The 18,977-nt window shown below is 42.6% G+C and overlaps 1 protein-coding gene across 1 annotated transcript in view; it reads left to right on the forward strand.

Annotated features, from left to right (window-relative positions):
* The first annotated feature begins 5,976 nt into the window (after positions 1-5,976).
* CCDC112 (coiled-coil domain containing 112) overlaps positions 5,977-18,977 on the forward strand; it is a 31,235-nt gene continuing 18,234 nt past the window's right edge. The window contains exons 1-2 of the mRNA XM_086705932.1: positions 5,977-6,272; positions 17,390-17,511. Coding sequence (XP_086562058.1) covers positions 6,156-6,272; positions 17,390-17,511 — 239 coding nt within the window. The 5' untranslated portion in view covers positions 5,977-6,155. The remainder of the gene's footprint in view (positions 6,273-17,389; positions 17,512-18,977) is intronic.

The raw sequence follows: 18,977 nt of genomic DNA on the forward strand, positions 1-18,977 counted from the left end.
CCCTCCCCACTTGTGCTCTCTCTCACTCTCAAAATAAAGAAATAAATGTATTTTTTTAAAGTTTATTCATTTATTATTTATGAGAGAGAGAGATAGACAGAGCACAAGCAGGGGAGAGGCAGAGAGAGAGGGAGACACAGAATCCAAAGCAGGCTCCAGTCTCTGAGCTGTCAGCACAGAGCCCTACACAGGGCTTGAACTCACAAACTGTGAGATCATGACTTGAGCTGAAGTCGGACGCTTGACTGAGCCACCCACTCCAACTTTATTTACACCAAGGGGTAGTTATGAGATTAATGAGAGTGTTTGGTACACAACAGGCAATCAAATGTAAGGATTATTATTTTCTAATACATGCTCACACTTTTTTCTTTTATCCAGACCTGCCCTCACTCTTCCTTAACAGCTATATCTTTTTTTTTTTTTAATGTTTATTATTTTTGAGAGAGAGAGACAGAGAGAGAGAGAGAGAGAACAGGGGAGGGGCAGAGAGAGAGGGAGACACAGAATCGGAAGCAGGCTCCAGGCTCTGAGCTATCAGCACAGAGCCCAATGTGGGGCTCGAACTCACAAGACAGCGAGATCATATCCTGAGCCAAAGTCAGACGCTCAACCGACTGAGCCATCCAGGTGCCCCTTAACAGGCATATCTTAATTGGATACCTCAGCTTCTCCATCCCTTGGTGGAGCTATTCTAAGGATTGTTCTGTGACCTTCGTTAGGAGATCTAGGTAGAGTTAGTCCAACTGTCCACAGCAATAACTAATAAAGCCTCTTTTTAGGGTTTTCTCCCTTCCTTCACTTGGCTTCCTGGGACCACAGCCCAAATAAGGTCCCTCCCTTTGCTCACGTCCTTGACTCATGATCTGATTTCAGGGAAACTCAAACTTGCAGTCCTCTTCCTTCTTTCTAGTTGGAATATAAATATGAGAATTGGAAGGGAAGCTCTGACATGATCTCTGTTTGCAGATAATATCGTAGCATAAATGGAAACCCTAAAAGAATCACTCTAAAAATAAGACCAAAATTAAGAGAATTGATTCAAGCAGCAATATAAAAATTTAACAAAAATCTATTATCTTCACATACTCAAATTCAAAGAATAACTAGTGAGATGATATGAAAGAAAGGAAAATCACACTTATAGTTGCAATAAAAAACACAGGAATAGGGGCTCCTGGGTGGCTCAGTAGGTTAAGCATTTGACTTCAGCTCAGGTCATGATCTCACAGATTGTGGGTTTGAGCCTCATGTCAGCTGAGCTGACAGCACAGAGCCCGGATACTGCTTTGGATTCTGTGTCTCCTTTTCTCTCTGCCCTTCCCCTGCTTGTGCTCTCTCTCTGTCTCTCAAAAATAAATAAATTTTTCTTTAAAAAGCTTCGGAATAAATTTAAAGGAAAATCTTCACTCTTCAAAGATGCAAACGTAGGGGCGCCTGGGTGGCTCAGTTGAGCATCTGACTCTTGGTTTCAGCTCAGGTCATGATCTCACAGTTCATGAGTTTGAGCCCCACATGGGGCTCTGTGCTGATAGGGTGGGGCTTGCTTGGGATTCTCTTTCTCTCCCTCCTTCTCTCACCCCTCCTGTTCTCTCTCTCTCTCTCTCTCTCTCTCAAAATAAACAAACTTAAAAAAAAAGAGGAAGATTTCTGTGAAGTGATACCAAGTGAGTTCCCAGAGATATTATTAGGTGAAAAACGTAACATGTAGAGGATTATATACAGTATGTGTTATGAGTTGAATTGTGTCTTCCCAAGAGATGCTGAAGTCCGAACGCCCAGTATCTGTGAACTTAGTTGGAGATGGGATCTTTGCAGCTGTAGTCAAGTTAAGATAAGGTTATACTGGATTAGGATGGACCCTAATCCAATGACTGGTGCCCTTATAAGAAGAGGAAAATTTGGACACAGAGAGCCATCATGCTGGGAGAGCCCATGGAAAGATGGGAGCAGACACTGGAGTAATGCTTCCACAAGCCAGGGAGCACCGCAGCTTGCCAGTGACCGTCAGAAGTTGGAGAGCACCATCGGACAGATATCTCCTCTGAGCCACAAGAAGGGGCTTCTAGCTTCTTGAACTGTGAGAGAATAAGTTTCTTTTTTTTTTTTTTATTTAAAAAAAAATTTTTTTTACATTTATTTATTTTTGAGACAGAGAGAGACAGAGCATGAACGGGGGAGGGGCAGAGAGAGAGGGAGACGCAGAATCGGAAGTAGGCTCCAGGCTCTGAGCCATCAGCCCAGAGCCGGACGCGGGGCTCGAACTCACGGACCGCGAGATTGTGGCCTGAGCCGAAGTCGGATGCTCAACCGACTGAGCCACCCAGGCGCCCCGAGAATAAGTTTCTATTGTTATAAACCACTGAGTTTGCAATACTTTGTCACAGCAGCTCTAAGACAATACAATATGCTACATGTTTTTGTAAGAGAAAGGAAATAAATATATATATATATATAAGATTATACATATGCCTACATAAGTAACACATATGTTATATATGACACACATATGACACATGTAAGATATATAGCACATAATATATATGTTATATATGTAGGCATAGGTATAAGTGTGTGTGTGTGTGTGTGTATACACTCATTTTTGCAGGAAGAAATGTGAAAGGCAAGCCAGAAATTAATAAAAATGTTTACATGTCGAGGATCATTTGAAATGGCACGGAGAGGATGTGTTAGCAAGACTTCTTTAAATAGACCTTGTCAGATCATTTTGACTTTACATATGTCACATATGTTTTACATCTCTTTAAAAAAGTAAACCAGAAAGAAAATAAAAAAGAGGAAGCACTGAAACTGAACACAAATATAATCGAAAGAACCCAGCTATAAACAAATTGATTCCATAACCATAGAGAGAAAAGACAGATTTCAGTAAACCGTCTCTGTGCGGACAGCTCAGAGCCTGGAGCCTGCTTCCAATTCTGTGTCTCTCTCTCTCTGCCCCTTCCCCACTTGTGCTCTGTCTCTCTGGTCTCTCGAAAATAAATAAACATTAAAAAAATAAATACTCTGATGGGATAGCCAGTGCAGGACATAGTCTAAGGACAAAAGAACCGCAAAAATTTCACTCGGTGGGTTGACTATTAGTGGAGATAGTGGAACTGTAATTTGAGAGTATGCAATTTTTGCGAGAAAAAGCAATTAAGTAATATGTTCGTGGCCTAAGGAACCAAGATTTTCGGTATGCGAGAAAGGCAAATCCAAAAGAGGTTAAGGAAAGACAAACCTCTGATGTTAAATTAGAATTAGTGCAAAATGCAAGACAATGACACCGTGTAATAACAATATATTTTGTAGCTCTGATCACTGAAAGGGGCCTGGAAGTGAGGACCCAGGCAGCTGCCTAATCTCACTGCAAAAGCCTGCTCTGGTTTTCTGTTTATGAGATTCTTAATCATTTCTTGGAATTCTCCGTCCTGATAAACCACTGAAAGCCTTCAACATAGCCGGCATCTTAATTGTTGCATGTATATTCCCTTAGAGTGTCCACCCATTCCTGTGTTGCCCCTTGCAGAGACCACTGAATTGAAATTGTTGATTGACTGTTTTTCCCCTGAGGCTGCCAGATTTTTCTAGACTAACAGCAACAGGAGCTCAGGCGGTGCTATAGCAACAGACCTCATTTGGGACAAAATGTAAGTATATAAATGACACATAATTTATATACTTAACAGGGAAAGGAGAGAAGATCCTCTGGTCTCCCCACATCTACCAACCACGTTGTGCTGAAACACTCCAGTCAGGAAGAGTCCACACCCCAGGGCACCTGGGTGGCTCAGTTGGTTAAGTGTGTGACTTTGGCCTAGGTCATGATCTCATGGTCCGTGGGTTCGAGCCCTGGGTCGGGCTCTGTGCTGACAGCTCAGGGCCTAGAGCCTGCTTCAGATTCTGTGTCTCCTTCTCTCTCTGCCCCTCCCCTGCTCACACTCTGTCTCTCTCTCAAAAATAAATAAACATTAAAAAAATGTTTTGTTTTGTTTTTAAATAAAAAAAGGTCAAACACCAGCCTTTTCACTTGTGCCCTGGGCTCCAGGGTACAAACACCCTCTATGAGTCCTCACCCTGGGAACACAACACAGCAAAGATCACACATCTTCTCTGGTCACACATTTTCCAGCTAGCACCTCATTTATCTGGTCACCTGCATCACACAATCTGTGAAATACCTGTCATTTCTATTCCTCGCCTTCGATATCTCCTCATCCCTCTCAGTGAGGCTTTGGTCCTCACCATCCCGCTGGTGGTGCTCTTGTCCAGTGGCCATGGCCTCCCCGTTGCCAAATCCAACCATTATTCCCTGTTTTCATCTCACTCACCTCCCGGGGAGCAAACCGCACAGTTGATCATTCTCTCCTTCTCAAAACATGTTTTTCTTCCAAAGACTTGTGGTTTTTCTCCCTTCTCTCCTTCTGAGTCTCCCTTCTCCTCCTGTCCATGGTCACCTATGTTGGAGGGCCCTAGGACTCAGTTGTCAGACTTCAACCTATACACTCCCTGTGTGAGCTCATTCAGAGTTATTTAAAATATTTTCTACATGCAGATGAAGGCCAAAGTCACATCTTTAGCTCCAGTCTGTCTCTTGGGGTCCAGAAGCATTTATCCACCTACCCGTGTAATTTCTCTATCAGGATCGTCTCTGGTCAGGATGCCTAGGTTTGTATCCTTATCTGTGAAATGGAGATGATAATACTTAACTGGGTTACTTAGAACAGTGCGGACACAAAGTAAGTACTCAAAAAATACCCTATTTGTTTACTTGTTTAAATTGCCGACTAAAAGTTAGAAGGAACCGTGTGTGTGTGTGTGTGTGTGTGTGTGTGTGTGTGTTTGTGTGTGTGTCTAAGTCTACACTGTCTAAGTCTACGATGAATTCCAAAGGCCTAGAACAGCCCTTGGCATCTAAAAGGAGCTGGATGTTGATTAAGTGAAGGGATGAATGAATGAATCCATTTCTTCAAACAGGCGGTGCATTCCGCTATGCTTTGACTGGAGGGATCATCTGTGGCCTTTTTCCACCCCCCTGATACAGTATCTTTGGAATCTCTTTTCTTATTGACCAAGTGTGGCATTTTTGCCTCTGGTATCCGACAGTGTGCAGAATGCCCTGTTTCGTTTCTTTTAAAGTGTGAAATAGAGTTTATTGTTCAAGCCCATAAATAAGTGCTTTTTCATTTTCACTCGGTTTTACCAGTGGTTTGTAGAAACCTAGAAGGAAGTTCTATTATGTAAAATATCTCTGTACATCTATAGGTGGAGCTGTATCTATATATGACACGAATAGATTTGACAGTAAAAGGGGTTCCGGAATCGGAGGTGAATAAGGGGATTAGCAAGATTTTGCTGAACGAGTGTAGACAAGTGCTGGGTCAAAGTTTACACAAACCCGCAGTAGCATAGTGAGGCTCTGGCCTGTAGCCCCGCCCCGCACTCAGGCCCCGCCCCTTTCCTCCACCCCGCCCCTTGCTCCGCCCACACCTGTAATCCGGCCGCGCCCTGAAGATACCCAGGTCCCTCCCTGCCTGCACTCTGGCCCAGCTCAGTCCGCATTCTGGCCCCGCCCCGCATCCCGCCCAGTCTCCACCTCCACCCTGCCCCACACGGCTGCTAGGGGCGCCTCGGTCCCGCGCTCTGGCCCTGCCCCACACCTTGACCCGGCCCCTGCCTGACCCACCCTGCGCACTGGCCCTACCCCATCTCTCAACCCCGTCTGCGCTCCCGCCAGGCCAGAGCTCCTACCCAACCCTGTGATCCAGCCCCGCCCAGCTCGGCCCTTCCTTGCATCCCGGCCCAGCCCAGTCCAGGCCCTGCCCCACATCTCGGCCCTGCCCAGCCCTTGGCCCCGCCCCATGCTCCCCTTCCCCACCCTGCTCCTCGGCACCGCCCGCACCCTGGCCCCGCCCCATGCCCCAGCCCCGCCCTGCCCTCGGTCCCGCCCTGCCCTCAGTACCCACCCCCTGCCTACCCCGTGCTCCGGCTCCGCCCCACATCTCGGCCCCTCCCTGCGTCCCGGCTAGGTCTTGCTCTGCTTCCAGAAGAGCTCCGTTGCACGGGGAACGGTCTGCAGGACCAGGAGCTCCCGTGGCCCGAACCCTCTGGCCCGGGTGGCCGCTGCGGCCCGAACAGCTTGGCGAGGAAAGATGGCCGCCCTGACGACGGTCGTGGTGGCCGCGGCGGCCACCGCGGTAGCCGGGGCTGTGGCGGGGGCGGGCGCGGCCACCGGGAGCGGCATGGGAGCAGCGGCGGTGCCGCAACAGGTAAATCGAGGAGGGCCGGAAGCCTCTCTGGCGGCGAGCGTGGGCCCGAGGGGATGTGGGTGCCGGGGGCGGGACGGGGACCCGGCCCTCGCCGAACAGGTGTCCTAGGCGGCACGGTCCCCGAGGCGGGAGGCGCGGTGTTAGCCTCCTTTTGCTCGCGGTCTGGCCCACGCCGGGCGTTGTGCGCTTTTGGCGTGTGCGTTTATCTGCTTTTACAGAGCTACCTCCATGTGGTTTCGGAGTCGAGGGAAGATCTGGGTGGAAGCCCTGGCTCTGCCTCTTCTTAGCCCTGTGAGGGGAACATATTCTCTCCGCGACTCAGTGCCTTCTCGAAAAACTGGATCTGGTCATTGCATCTTACCGAGCAGTGGTCCTTATGTGTGGGAAGGCCCTCGCACAGTGCTTGGTTTGAGAGAGATTCGGTGCCAAGTAATTGGTGGCTGCTTTGTTATTGTACCTGCGCCGGGAATACAAGGAGGAATAAATATGGGGTGGTCCGAGGCAGATGTGTTTCCAGAGATCTGCATATAGGACCCCTTTCTCTGCAGTGAGGACCAGAGGGTCCTCGGGAATTATTGGATCCAGTTGCTTAAGCCAAAGCCCTTAACTGCGCTCGTTCTCTCACAGCCCACACCCAAAAGCATGGGCAGTTCCTCCATGTTCTAGCTACGGAATAAATCCAGAATCCCACTCTTAACACCTCCAGTGCCACTGCCCTTGTCCCCACCATCATTTCTCCCTGGCTGAAATACTTTCCTAATTGGTTTGTGTTCTAACAGCCTTGCCTTCCTAAAGTATTTTCAACAGCCAGGGCGATTCAGGCCAATAATGACATTCTTCTGCTCAGAACCCTCATAGTAAAAGCCAAGGTCCTTATCATTATCTACAGGGCCCATGAGTTACCCCCACCATCTCCCTTCTTCTCTTCTTCTCTGGACTTCTTCTCCAGTCCCCTGCTGTGAGTTGGCTGCAGCCATCCTGGCCTCCTGGTTGTCCCTCAGACATTCCTAGCACTCTCCTACTTTATAACCTTTGTAATTGCTATTCCCTCTGTTTGGAATGCTGTTCCCGGTCTGTTCTATGGCTAACTGTGTTCCTTCCAGGTAACTCTGTTCAGATGCCATCAGCTCAGTGATTCTTTTCATAACCTCCCGAAACCGAATCTCTTTAGTTAGCATATGCCCTATTCCCTTTCCTGGTTTTATTTTGCTCCATAGCCCTTATTACTGTATGCTACCTTACATATTTTCATTTTTCTCCACACGTCCGCCCCCACCATGGGAACGTAAGCTGTATGAGGGCAGAAACTTTTGGAAGTTTTATTCACTATTGTGTTCCCAGGTCCACTATCGTGTGTAGTCCTGGAACATAGTAGGCACTCCCTAAATATTTGAGGATCGATCCAAAACTGAGGGAAGGCTGTTGTGAGCTGAGGACAGGTACCATCATTTTATTCCTCTAAGGAAATACAGCTATTATCTGTCTTTACTTGTATAAGCTCAGGAAATTCCAACTCAGGCAAATGTTTTCACACAGCAATTCTGTTTATTATTCTAACTCTGGCCCAGAGATCTCAGGGGTGGGGGGGGATGTAAAATTTATAAAAATACATAACACAGGAAATATTTATTGAACAATGTTTAAAAATTTGTTTCATGCGTGATCCTAGTAGTGTAGCCATCTTGCTGGCTTTTTCCATGAAATCTTTCTGGCTCATTCTAGTTCAAAGTGATTTGTTCTCTAAATTCTTATAACCATGTTTTGCCTCCTGATTTGCATTTCTCACAAGTTGCCTAATACTGTTAATTGATGAGCCTTTTTATCACGCTACCATGATGATCCCCAGAGATTTGCCTTTCCAGGGGTTGGATCAGAGTCACCTGTCGAGCTGTTTCAGGTGTTTTATCTGTTCCCGACATTTAGCGATGTCTTAAGACATTTTTGGTTGTCACACCGGGGTGGGTGCTGTGTGTACTACTAGTGGGCAGAGGCCAAAGGACAGCCCCCCCCCCGCCCAAACGAAAAATTATCTAGTCCAAAATGTCAGAGTGTTGAGGTTGAGACACCCTGCTTTATATGCTCTCATCACTTGGGGGAAGGGTAGAGCCTCACAGTTGATGATGACAGCACTGATAGAGTAGAATCCAAGGGTGTTTGGACTTTTAAAAAGGAATTACGGTCACTGCCGTACCAAATTGTGAGGTTTTGGAGGATTTTAATTATGTGTTACCCATCTTCGTACTTCCTTCAGTATACCACACACGTACGTATGCACGCAGATTCTCAGCCTAACACTGAACTTGAATATTTGTCATATGATTAAGTGAATATTTCTAGTGACTCTAATAGTAAAACCAACTAATGCTTTCTTGAAGAGACATAATTTTCCTAATGACAACCTCATCATGTAGGAGAGGTTCACTTAAATATCTAAAATTCCTCTCTGGGTCCGTTAGGGCTGCTGTGGCAAAATACCACAGACTGCGTGGTTTCAACAACAGAAATTACTTTCCTCACAATTCTGGAGGCCAGAAGTCCGAGATCAAGGTACCACCAGTATTGGTTTCTGGTGTGAGCTCTTTTCTTGGCTTGTAGACAGCTGCCTTCTCATGTGTCCTTACATGGCCTTTCCTCTGTGCACATGCAGTGACAGAGAGAGATCACCAATGTCTCTTCCTCTTTCTTTTTTTTTTTTTTAATATTTTTAAATGTTTATTTTTGAGACACAGAGCATGAGCGGGGGTAGGGGCAGAGAGAGAGAGAGAGTGAGAGAGACGGAATGTGAAGCAGGCTCCAGGCTGTGAACTGTCAGCACAGAGCCCGATGCAATGCTCGAACCCACGAACCACGAGATCATGACCTGAGCTGAAGTCAAACACTCAACCAACTAAGACACCCAGGCTCCCGGTCTCTTCCTCTTCTTATAAGGACACTAGTCCTTTTGGAATAGGACCCCACCCTTATGATCTCATTTGACTTTAATTACCTCCTCAAAGGCCTTATCTCCAAATACAGTCACAAAGGGGGTTAGGGCTCCACTATATGAATTTAGGAGGGACATAAGTCAGTCCATAATGGTTCCTTTACGTTATTTTGGAGAAATTCTCTTTGAAGTTTTAGAAACGGTTTGTATCGTACTTTATTCTACAACCTCCTTAGGGTGTGGAACCCTATAAATTTCTTACCCGTAACAAAAAGTAATAATGTCACCTGTCTATCCTTTCTAATATCTGTATATTATTTCTTGATAATCCTCACCGATGCCTTTCAGCACTGAATACCACAAATCCGTCTACCCTCCTCTCAAATGCCGTTTCCCTCTTAATCAGTTTAATAGACGAATGATGAGTTTTTAAAGGTATCTGTAACGGTATCACACTAGCGTATGTCTCTGCTTTTACCAGGAAAGGGCTGTGTCTTCTGTTTTGTTTTGTTTCTTCAGTGAACTTCCCTCTGATGGCCTAAACATTATGGCCTTTGGCTGCTTGGAGTAGTCCTTTGGTAAGAAGCACATTCCTTCTGTGACTTTTTTTTTTTTTTTTAATTTTTTTTTTTCAACGTTTATTTATTTTTGGGACAGAGAGAGACAGAGCATGAACGGGGGAGGGGCAGAGAGAGAGGGAGACACAGAATCGGAAACAGGCTCCAGGCTCCAAGCCATCAGCCCGGAGCCCGACGCGGGGCTCGAACTCACGGACCGCGAGATCGTGACCTGGCTGAAGTCGGACGCTTAACCGACTGCGCCACCCAGGCGCCCCCCTTCTGTGACTTTAAATGATTACTCAAAAGGGATTTCCTCTAGACAATCACACACATGCTGGGCACCCGGGTAGCTCAGTCTGTTGAGCTTCTGACTCTTGATCTCGGCTCAGGTCATGATCTCACTGTTCGTGCAATGAAGCCCACCACCAACCCCCCCCACCCCCCCCCACTCCATTGGGTTCTGTGCTGGCAGTGCCGAGCCTGCTTGAGATTCTCATTCTGTTTCTGCCCCTCCCCTGTTCGCATTTGCACACTCTGTTTCTCAAAATAAATAAATAAACTTTTTAAAAAAATTTTTTTAATGTTTATTTACTTTTGAGAGAGACAGAGACAGAGATGAGTCAGGGAGGGAGAGAGGGAGACACAGAATCCAAAGCAGGCTCCAGGCTCTGAGCTGTCAGCACAGAGCCCAACATGGGGCTCTAACTCACGGAACGCAAGATCATGACCTCAGCTGAAGTTGGATGCTTAACCGACTGAGCCACCCAGGCGCCCTAAATAAATAAACTTAAAAAAAAAAAAACAATAAAACCTTAAAAAGGAGCACCTGAGTGGCTCAGTTGGTTAAGTGTCTGACTTCAGCTGAGGTCATGATCTTGTGGTTTATGAGTTTGAGCCCCACATCGGGCTCTGTGCTGACAGCTCAGAGCCTGGAGCCTGCTTAGGATTCTGTGTCTCCCTCTCTCTTTACCCCTCCCTTTGCTCGCCCTCTTTTTCTCTTTCTCTCAAAAATAAATAAACGTTAAAAAAAATCTTAAGAAAAAAAAGAAGAGAAAATCACACACATGCATAGGGTAATGTCCGTGTTCAGGTGTGGTAGGCTGAATCTTGGCTCTCCAAGGACATTCACATTCTAATCTCCAGTACTTGTGACTACGTGACCTTACATGGTAAAAGGGACTTGGCAGATGTGATTGAATTACTGATTTTAAAATGGGGAGATTATCCTGGATTAAATGGTTGAGCCTAATGTGTTCACCAGGGTCCTCATAACAGGAATGTAGAAGGACCAGAGCCAGCAGTAGGAGATGTGACAGTGGAAGCAAGAGGAAGAAGTGACGTGAGAAAGTGGCATGAGCCAAGGCTGAAGGTAGCTTTTAAGAACCTATAGGAAGCATGGAAGTAGATTTTCCTCTGAAGCCTTCCAGGAGGAACACAAACTTGTCCACACCTTAATATACACTTGCCTCCAGAAATGGAGGAGAATAAATTTGTGTTAAGCCAGGGAGGTTGTGTGAAAGTGATTCGTGGTGAGCTGTTACAGTAGCAGTAGGAAACTAATACACCAGGGAAGGGCGTGAGAAGGCCCTACGCTTTCATGGTTGGCCAACCTTGAAGCTCCGTGCAGGTGATGAGTGAAGACTAAGGTTGACTTGTAAACTCTCCGTCTGAGGGGTGACAGTATGTCCTGCCACGCACACAGACCACGTCAGCAAAGGCTGGGAGGCAAACTGGTTCATGGCATCTAGGAAACATTCTGACCAGCCAACCGTCAGGTGACAGCTGAGCTAACTGCCTCACAGAGTACAGACTTCACAGGATTAGTTCAGGAAGGTGACTAAACAAAGGGCAACAACAACACATGTTGGGCATGGAAGAAAATCTCATATTCAGAGCTACCAAATAATACATTTTTTAAAAGTCAAGGGGTTTTGTGTTTTGTTTTGTTTTGTTTTACCAAAATGACATTTTTAGTGGAATGAAAAGAAATTGATAAGTATTTGGAATGAAAAGGAATTGACAGGGGCGCCTGGGTGGCGCAGTCGGTTAAGCGTCCGACTTCAGCCAGGTCACGATCTCGCGGTCCGTGAGTTCGAGCCCCGCGTCAGGCTTTGGGCTGATGGCTCAGAGCCTGGAGCCTGTTTCCGATTCTGTGTCTCCCTCTCTCTCTGCCCCTCCCCCGTTCATGCTGTGTCTCTCTCTGTCCCAAAAATAAATAAACATTAAAAAAAAAAAATTTAAAAAAAAAGAAAAGGAATTGACAAATATTTGGAATGAGAAGAAATTGACAAATATTTCATGAAGAAAACACGTTTAAAAATATTTAGGCTTCTCATTCATAAATATGGTAGCTTTTTTTTCATTTCCTAAAAAAAATCTACTTTTAATTTTAAGTATATTTTAACATCCTTTTATAGTTTTCTTCATATAGATTTTATATATTTTTATTAAGTTAATTCCCAATGTTTTGTTCTTGCTGTTAATAGGATATTTATATCCCATTCTCTCCAAAGTTACTCTTTTCTTTTTTTTCTTTTTCTTTCTTTCTTTCTTTCCTTCTTCCTTTCTTTCTTTCTTTCTTTCTTTCTTTCTTTCTTTCTTTCTTAAAAAAAATTACATCCAAGGTAGTTTTCATATGGTGCAACAATGATTTCAGGAGCAGATTCCTTAATGCCTCTTACCCATTTAGCCTATCCCTCTCCCACAACCCCTCCATTAACCCTCTGTTTGTCTCCATATTTAAGAGTCTCTTATGTTTTTGTCCCTCTCCCTGTTTTTATATATTTTTTGCTTCCCTTTCCCTGTGTTCATCTGTTCTGTGTCATAAAGTCCTCATCTGAGTGAAGTCATATGATATTTGTCTTTCTCTGACTAATTTCGCCTAGCATGATACCCTCTAGTTCCATCCACATAGTTGCAAATGGAAAGTGAAGGTTTTTTTTAATGTTTATTTATTTTGAGAGAGAGAGAATGTATGCAAGTGGGGGAGGGGCAATGAGAGAGGGAGAGAGAGAATCCCAAGCAGGATCCAGTTCAGTGAGGAGCCCATAGCAGGACTCGATCTCTTGACTGTGAGATCACCACCCGAGCCCATATCAAGAGTTGGGATGCTCAGCTGACTGAGCCACCCAGGTACCCCTAAATGTCAAGTTTTTAACAAAAAAAATTATGAGACATGCAAAGGAAAACTAGATAAAATAATAGACAAAGACTTTTAAATAAGCAGTTTCATTTATTTCTTTTTTATTTTTAAGTATAATTTATTGTCAAATTGGCTTCCATACAATACCTAGTGCTCATCCCAACAAGTGCCCTCCTCAATGCCCATCACCCACTTTCCCCTCTCCCCCACCCTCCCATCAACCCTCAGTTTTTTTCTCTGTATTTAAGAGTTTCTTATGGTTTGCCTCCCTCCCTCTCTGTTTGTAACTTTTTTCCCTCTTCCCTTTCCCCATGGTTTTCTGTTAATTAAATAAGCAGTTTTAAATTGTTCAAAAAACTAAAGGAAACCATGGCTATAGAACTAAAAGAAAGTATGAGGATGATATCTCACCAAATTAAAAATACCTGTAAAGAGATTTAAATTGTTTAAAAAAATTAAATAGAAATTCTGGAGTTAAAAAGTATAAGAGCTCAAATGAAAAGTTCACCGAAGGGGCTGAACATCATATTTGAACTGGCAGAAGAAAGAGGAAATGTGAAGATAGGTCAATTCAGATTATCCAGACTAAGGAACAGAAGGAAAAAAGAAGAAAAGTGAAAGAGCTTCAGAGCCCCATGAAACACCATGAAGGTTGGACTGAGAGTCTCAGAAGGAGAAGAGAGAAATGGGGAGGGGCAGAATATTTGAAGAAATAATGGCTGAAAACTCCCCAAATTTGATGAAAAATATTCTACATATTTTAGAGCTTGATGAACTCTGAGTACATAATGAAATAATCAAAGAGATCATACCTAGACACATCATAATCAAACTGTTGAAAAACACAGACAAAAAGAAAAAAATCTTGAAAGCACCAAAGGAGAAGCAACTGAACACATACAAGGAATCTTCAATAAGATTAACAGCTGACTTCTCATCAGAAACCTTGGATTCCAGAAGGCAGTAGCATGATGCAAAGTGCTGAAAGAAAAGGACTATTAGTCAAGAAATCTATGTCCACCAAAAGTATTCTCTAAAATGGAGAAATTGAGACATTCCCAGATAAACAAACTAACAGACTTCATTTCCAGCATATATGCCTTACAAGAAATATTAAAGGAAGTCTTTCAGACTGAAATAAAAAGACTACATAGAAATTCAAATCTACTTGAGGAAGATTATGAATAAAGAGTACTGGTGAAGTAAGTGGAGAGGTAAATATAGAAGTCAATATAAACATTTTTTTGTTTGTAACAAACTTTTTTCAGAAAATACAGGAGAGAGCATTTTTCAACTCATTGTGTGGGACCATTATGATTACCCTGATACACAATCAGGCAAAGACATTACAAGGAAGAAAATAACAGACTAGTATTTCTTAATACAGATGTGAATTCCCCAACAAAATATTATCGACCTAAATCTAACAACATACAAAAAGGATTATGCACCATGGTCAAATGAGATTTGTTCCAGACTTGCAAGGTTGGTTCAACATATAAAAATCAATCAGTGTGATAGAGTATATTAATAGAATAAAGGACAAGCCACATGATCATTTCAGTAGATTTAGAAAGAGCAACTGACAAGATCTGACACTTTTTCATGATAAAAAATATTCAACAAACTAGCAATAAAAGGGAACTCCTCAATCTGGTAAGGCATCTATAAAATGCCCACAGCTCACATAATACTTAATGACAAAGTATTAAAAGCTTCCCCCATAAGATCAGGAACAAGACAAGAATGTACATTCTCACCACTAATTCACTGGAGATTCTAGCAAGGGCAATTAGGCAAGAAAAACAAACTGGAAAGGAAGATGTGAAACTATTCGTATTTGCAGGTGACATGATTTTGTATATAAAAATTTTTAAAGAATTCATGTAAAGACTACTAGAGCAAATAAACAAATTCAGCAAGATTGAAGGATTAAAAAGCAGTCAACAAAAATCAGTTGTAATTCTATATGCTAGCAATGGACAGTTCAAAAATGCAAGTAAGAAAATAATTCCATTTACAGTAGTATCACAAGAAGAAAATACATAGGAATGAATTTAACAAAAGAAGTGCAAAACTTATACTCTGAAAACTGAAAAACATCGTTGAAAGAAAGTAAGGAAGACCTACATCCTTGGCCATTTCAGGTTCATGAATATGAAGACTCAATATTGTTAAAATGGCAATACTCCCCAGATTGATTTACACAGTCAGTGCAATTCCTATGAAAATCTCTGTTGCCTTTTTATGCATAAGTTGATAAACTGATCCTAAAATTCATATGGGAAATGCAAGGGATGCAAAATAGCCAAGACAGTCTTGAAGAACAAATTTGGAGGACTCCCTACTTTTGATTTCAAAACTTATTATGAAGCTTCAGTAATCAACAGAAAGAGAAGTCATACAGATCAAAAAGAGTTAAGAGGTAAACTCTATGTTCATGGGCAATTGATTTTCAACAAGGGTGTCAAGATAATTCAATAAGGAAAGAAGATGTTTTTCAGCAAGTGGTGTTGGGACAACTGGATATCCACATACACCATATGCAAAAATTAACTCAAAATAGATGGAGACTGAAATGTTAAGAGATAAAACTATACAACTCTTTAAAAAGGTGTAGGTGTGAGTCTTCATGACCTTTGATTGTTTCTTCTATATGATATTGAATACACAAGCAAATACATTATCAAAATTGACAGCATTTGTGCTTTGAAGGATGTTATCAAGAAAATGGGGGGAAAATGTGCAAGTCTTTTATCTGATAAGGATATATCCAGAATATATAAAGAATGTTTCCAACTCAACAATGAAAAGACAATCCAATTTTTAAAATGAGAAAGTAAAACATAGAGTTACCATATGATCCAAAAATTCCCTTGCAAGGTGTATGCCCAGGAGAGTTGAAACATATTCATACTAAAACTTGTATACAAATGTTCATAGTAGCATTATTCATGTTGGCCAAATAGTGGAAGTAGCCCGTTACCCATCAACTGATGAGTAGATAAACAAAATATGGTAGATCCATATAATAGAATATTATTCAGCCATAAAAAGGAATACAGTACAGATATATGGTACAGTGTGGGTAAATATTGAAAAGATGCTGTGTGAAAGAAGCCAGACACGAGAGGTTGCACATTGTATGATCCCATTTATATTAATTGTCCAGAACAGACAAATCCATGGAGTCAAAAATAGATTGAATGGTGGCCAGGGGCTTGTGGGGAAGGCAGGTGGGCAGTGACTCCTAACGGGTATGGGGTTTCTTTTTGGTATGATGGAAATTTTCTGCACTTAGATAGTAGTGATGTTTGCACACATTTGTGAATATACTAAAAACCCTGAATTGTACACTTTAGATCGGTACACTGTATGGTAATTTGAACTGTATCTCCACGAAAAAAATATTTCCTAAATTCTTTACTTTTGTTTTGTCTGCTGCTAGAAATGTAAAGGCTTGTTTCCTTTCTCTCTCATCTCCTACATCAATCTGTCAGCAATTCCTCTTGTTTATAGACCCAAAATGTATTTAGTTTTCTTCCTTTTATATCCGCCACCGCAGTGGTCCTAGACACCGCGGTTCCTCATCTGTATTGCTGCACCAGCTACCACCTCGATCCTTCTGCTTCCAGTCTTGCTTTACCTCCACCCCCACCTCCCACCAGTTTATTCTCCAAAAATGGCCAGAAAGAGTTTCTTAAAAAATTAAATGTATCATGGTATTCTCCTGCTCAAAACCCTCCAGTAAACTCCAGAATCCCCCCCCCACCCCCACCAAGTCACTTAAAATGCCAATGTGATATACCTGCCCGTCTACCTTCATCTTGTACCAAGCTCTCCATCTTTTCTGATATCATGTTGCCCTTTCTCTGCTGAAACCAGCCGAGGTCTTTTCTTGCCCTGGGGCTTTTTCACATTCTGGGCCTCGCCCTGGGACCTCTTTCCCTACTGGCTGATTCCAGTCTTCAATGTCATCCCCCCAAATAGAACTTCTGTGGCCATTCTAATTCTAACTGAAAAAACAACCTTTTGACCCATTATCTCTATCTCAGTACTTTTTATTTCCTTAGTAGCACTTATTGCAATTGGTGATTTTTTTTTTAATTATGGCTTGTTTACTCTTTTCTTTTTAAATTTGTTTCCCTCACTAGACTTTAAGGCTGGGGCCATATTCATGTGGGTCATCATTGTTTCCCTGGTGTCTCGTGCACCACAGGTCACATCGTTAAGTGTTCAATATATATTGCTAAATGGCTGAATGGAAGAATTAGATCTTTCTGTAGGAATCCCTGGAGACTTAACATTTGCTACTCAGTAATTCAGCATTTTAAGGTAAGATATTCCTTCTTCCACAAAATATATTTCTAAAAATTAAATAAGATCAGCCCCCAAGTTATCCCCTGAGAGAAACTTCATTATTGACGTTATGTCTCTGAAAGAAACTCTGCCTTCACCTCTTACCCTAAATTTGGTTTTGTTCTCCACGTAGAATGATAGCTGTCTTGGTACTTCAGGTGGGATTCGTCCTTTTCAGCTTCAAAACTGGAAGCAGAAAGTTAATCGGACAAAAAAAGCGGAGTTTATACGCACAGCAGAAAAACTAAAAAATCAGTAAGTATAAGAATGTTATCTTCAGTTAACATAACAAGCCATTTTATTGTGGACAGTCTAAAGTTAATTCTACTCCACCCAATCCCGTCCCACATTAAATTACAAAATTCGAGGCACCAGCTTTTTCAAAGATGAACAAGAAAAAGGCAGGATGTATGAAGTACACAAATTGTTACAGACTGTTTAATATAAAGTTTAAGTAGAGCTATTTCAATTTCATCTACTATTTTGAATATGTGTATTTCAAGGGAAACAAAACATTTATTTCTTTAGATTGCACATATCAGGGGCACCTGGGTGGCTCAGTCGGTGAAGCATCTGACTTCTGCTCAGGTCATGATCTCGCAGTTCATGAGTTCGAGCCCCGTGTCAGGCTCTGTGCTGACAGCTTGGAGCCTGGAGCCTGCTTCGGATTCTGTGTCTCCACCTCTCCCTACCCCTTGCCTGCTCACACTCTGTCTCTCTCTCTCTCAAAAATAAACATTAACAAAAATTTTAGATTGCATATATCAATGCATTTTCATTTACCAATGTAAGCACTTGTTAAATAACTTGGAGGGAATCAATAATTTTAATGAAGAGTCTATACCCTGGAGTTACTTTTCTGGAAATGGCCTTTTAATTGGTCTCCCTCCCTCAGTCTCCCCTTTCAGATCCGTCCTGCACATCATGAGTAGGGTCCTTGACAAGTTGCCATTTATTTTAATTTTTAGTGTATGTATAGTATTTCTTTAAATGGCCAGTGACATATGTTGAATGGTCAACATTGTCAGCAGCTCCACGATATGATAAATATTGCGAAGAATGATCAAAAGAATTAGAACTCATAATGCCCGGCTCTACCCTGCAGTTGAGAGCTTTATATAAACCCTGCTTTGAATTTGTATAGTATCGATTTGGTAAGGAATCAGGAGATACAGAGCCTGTTGTACAGAATGGTCTTTGGACCAGAATTAGTGGCAGTTCTCTGTTTAGAAATTCTGCCAGCAAAAAAGTATACTGTTTGAATTTTGAAACGTTATACCATATGTAGCTTTGGAAGTTTGAATTCACCCTGCGTTTATGTAGTACTTCTATTTTTAATACTCAGAATTTGAGAAAATACAATTTCATTTTATTTTTTATTTTATTTCTAAAATGCATGACTTTATTTTATTTTATTTTTTTACTTTATTTTGAGAAGGGGGTGGGGATCCCAAGCAGGCTCCAAGCTGACAGTGCAGAGCCCGATGTGGGTTCGATCTCAACGAACCGTAAGATCATGACCTGAGCTGAAACCAAGAGTTGGATGCTTAACAGACTGAACCACCCAGGTACCCCTAAAATGCATGAATTTAGATACAACCGGACTGTAGGATAGGAGTCTGGCTTATGTTTCCCTCTAGATACAGGATAAACCATCAAGTGGTTAAGGGCCCTATCTATAGCAAACCAGTGTAGATAAATGCCAGTGTAGATACCTCGTT

This window comes from Puma concolor, chromosome A1 (assembly GCF_028749965.1).
Source record: "Puma concolor isolate L17-30 chromosome A1, mPumCon1.1.hap2, whole genome shotgun sequence".
In the NCBI taxonomy this organism is placed as follows: Eukaryota; Metazoa; Chordata; class Mammalia; order Carnivora; family Felidae; genus Puma; species Puma concolor.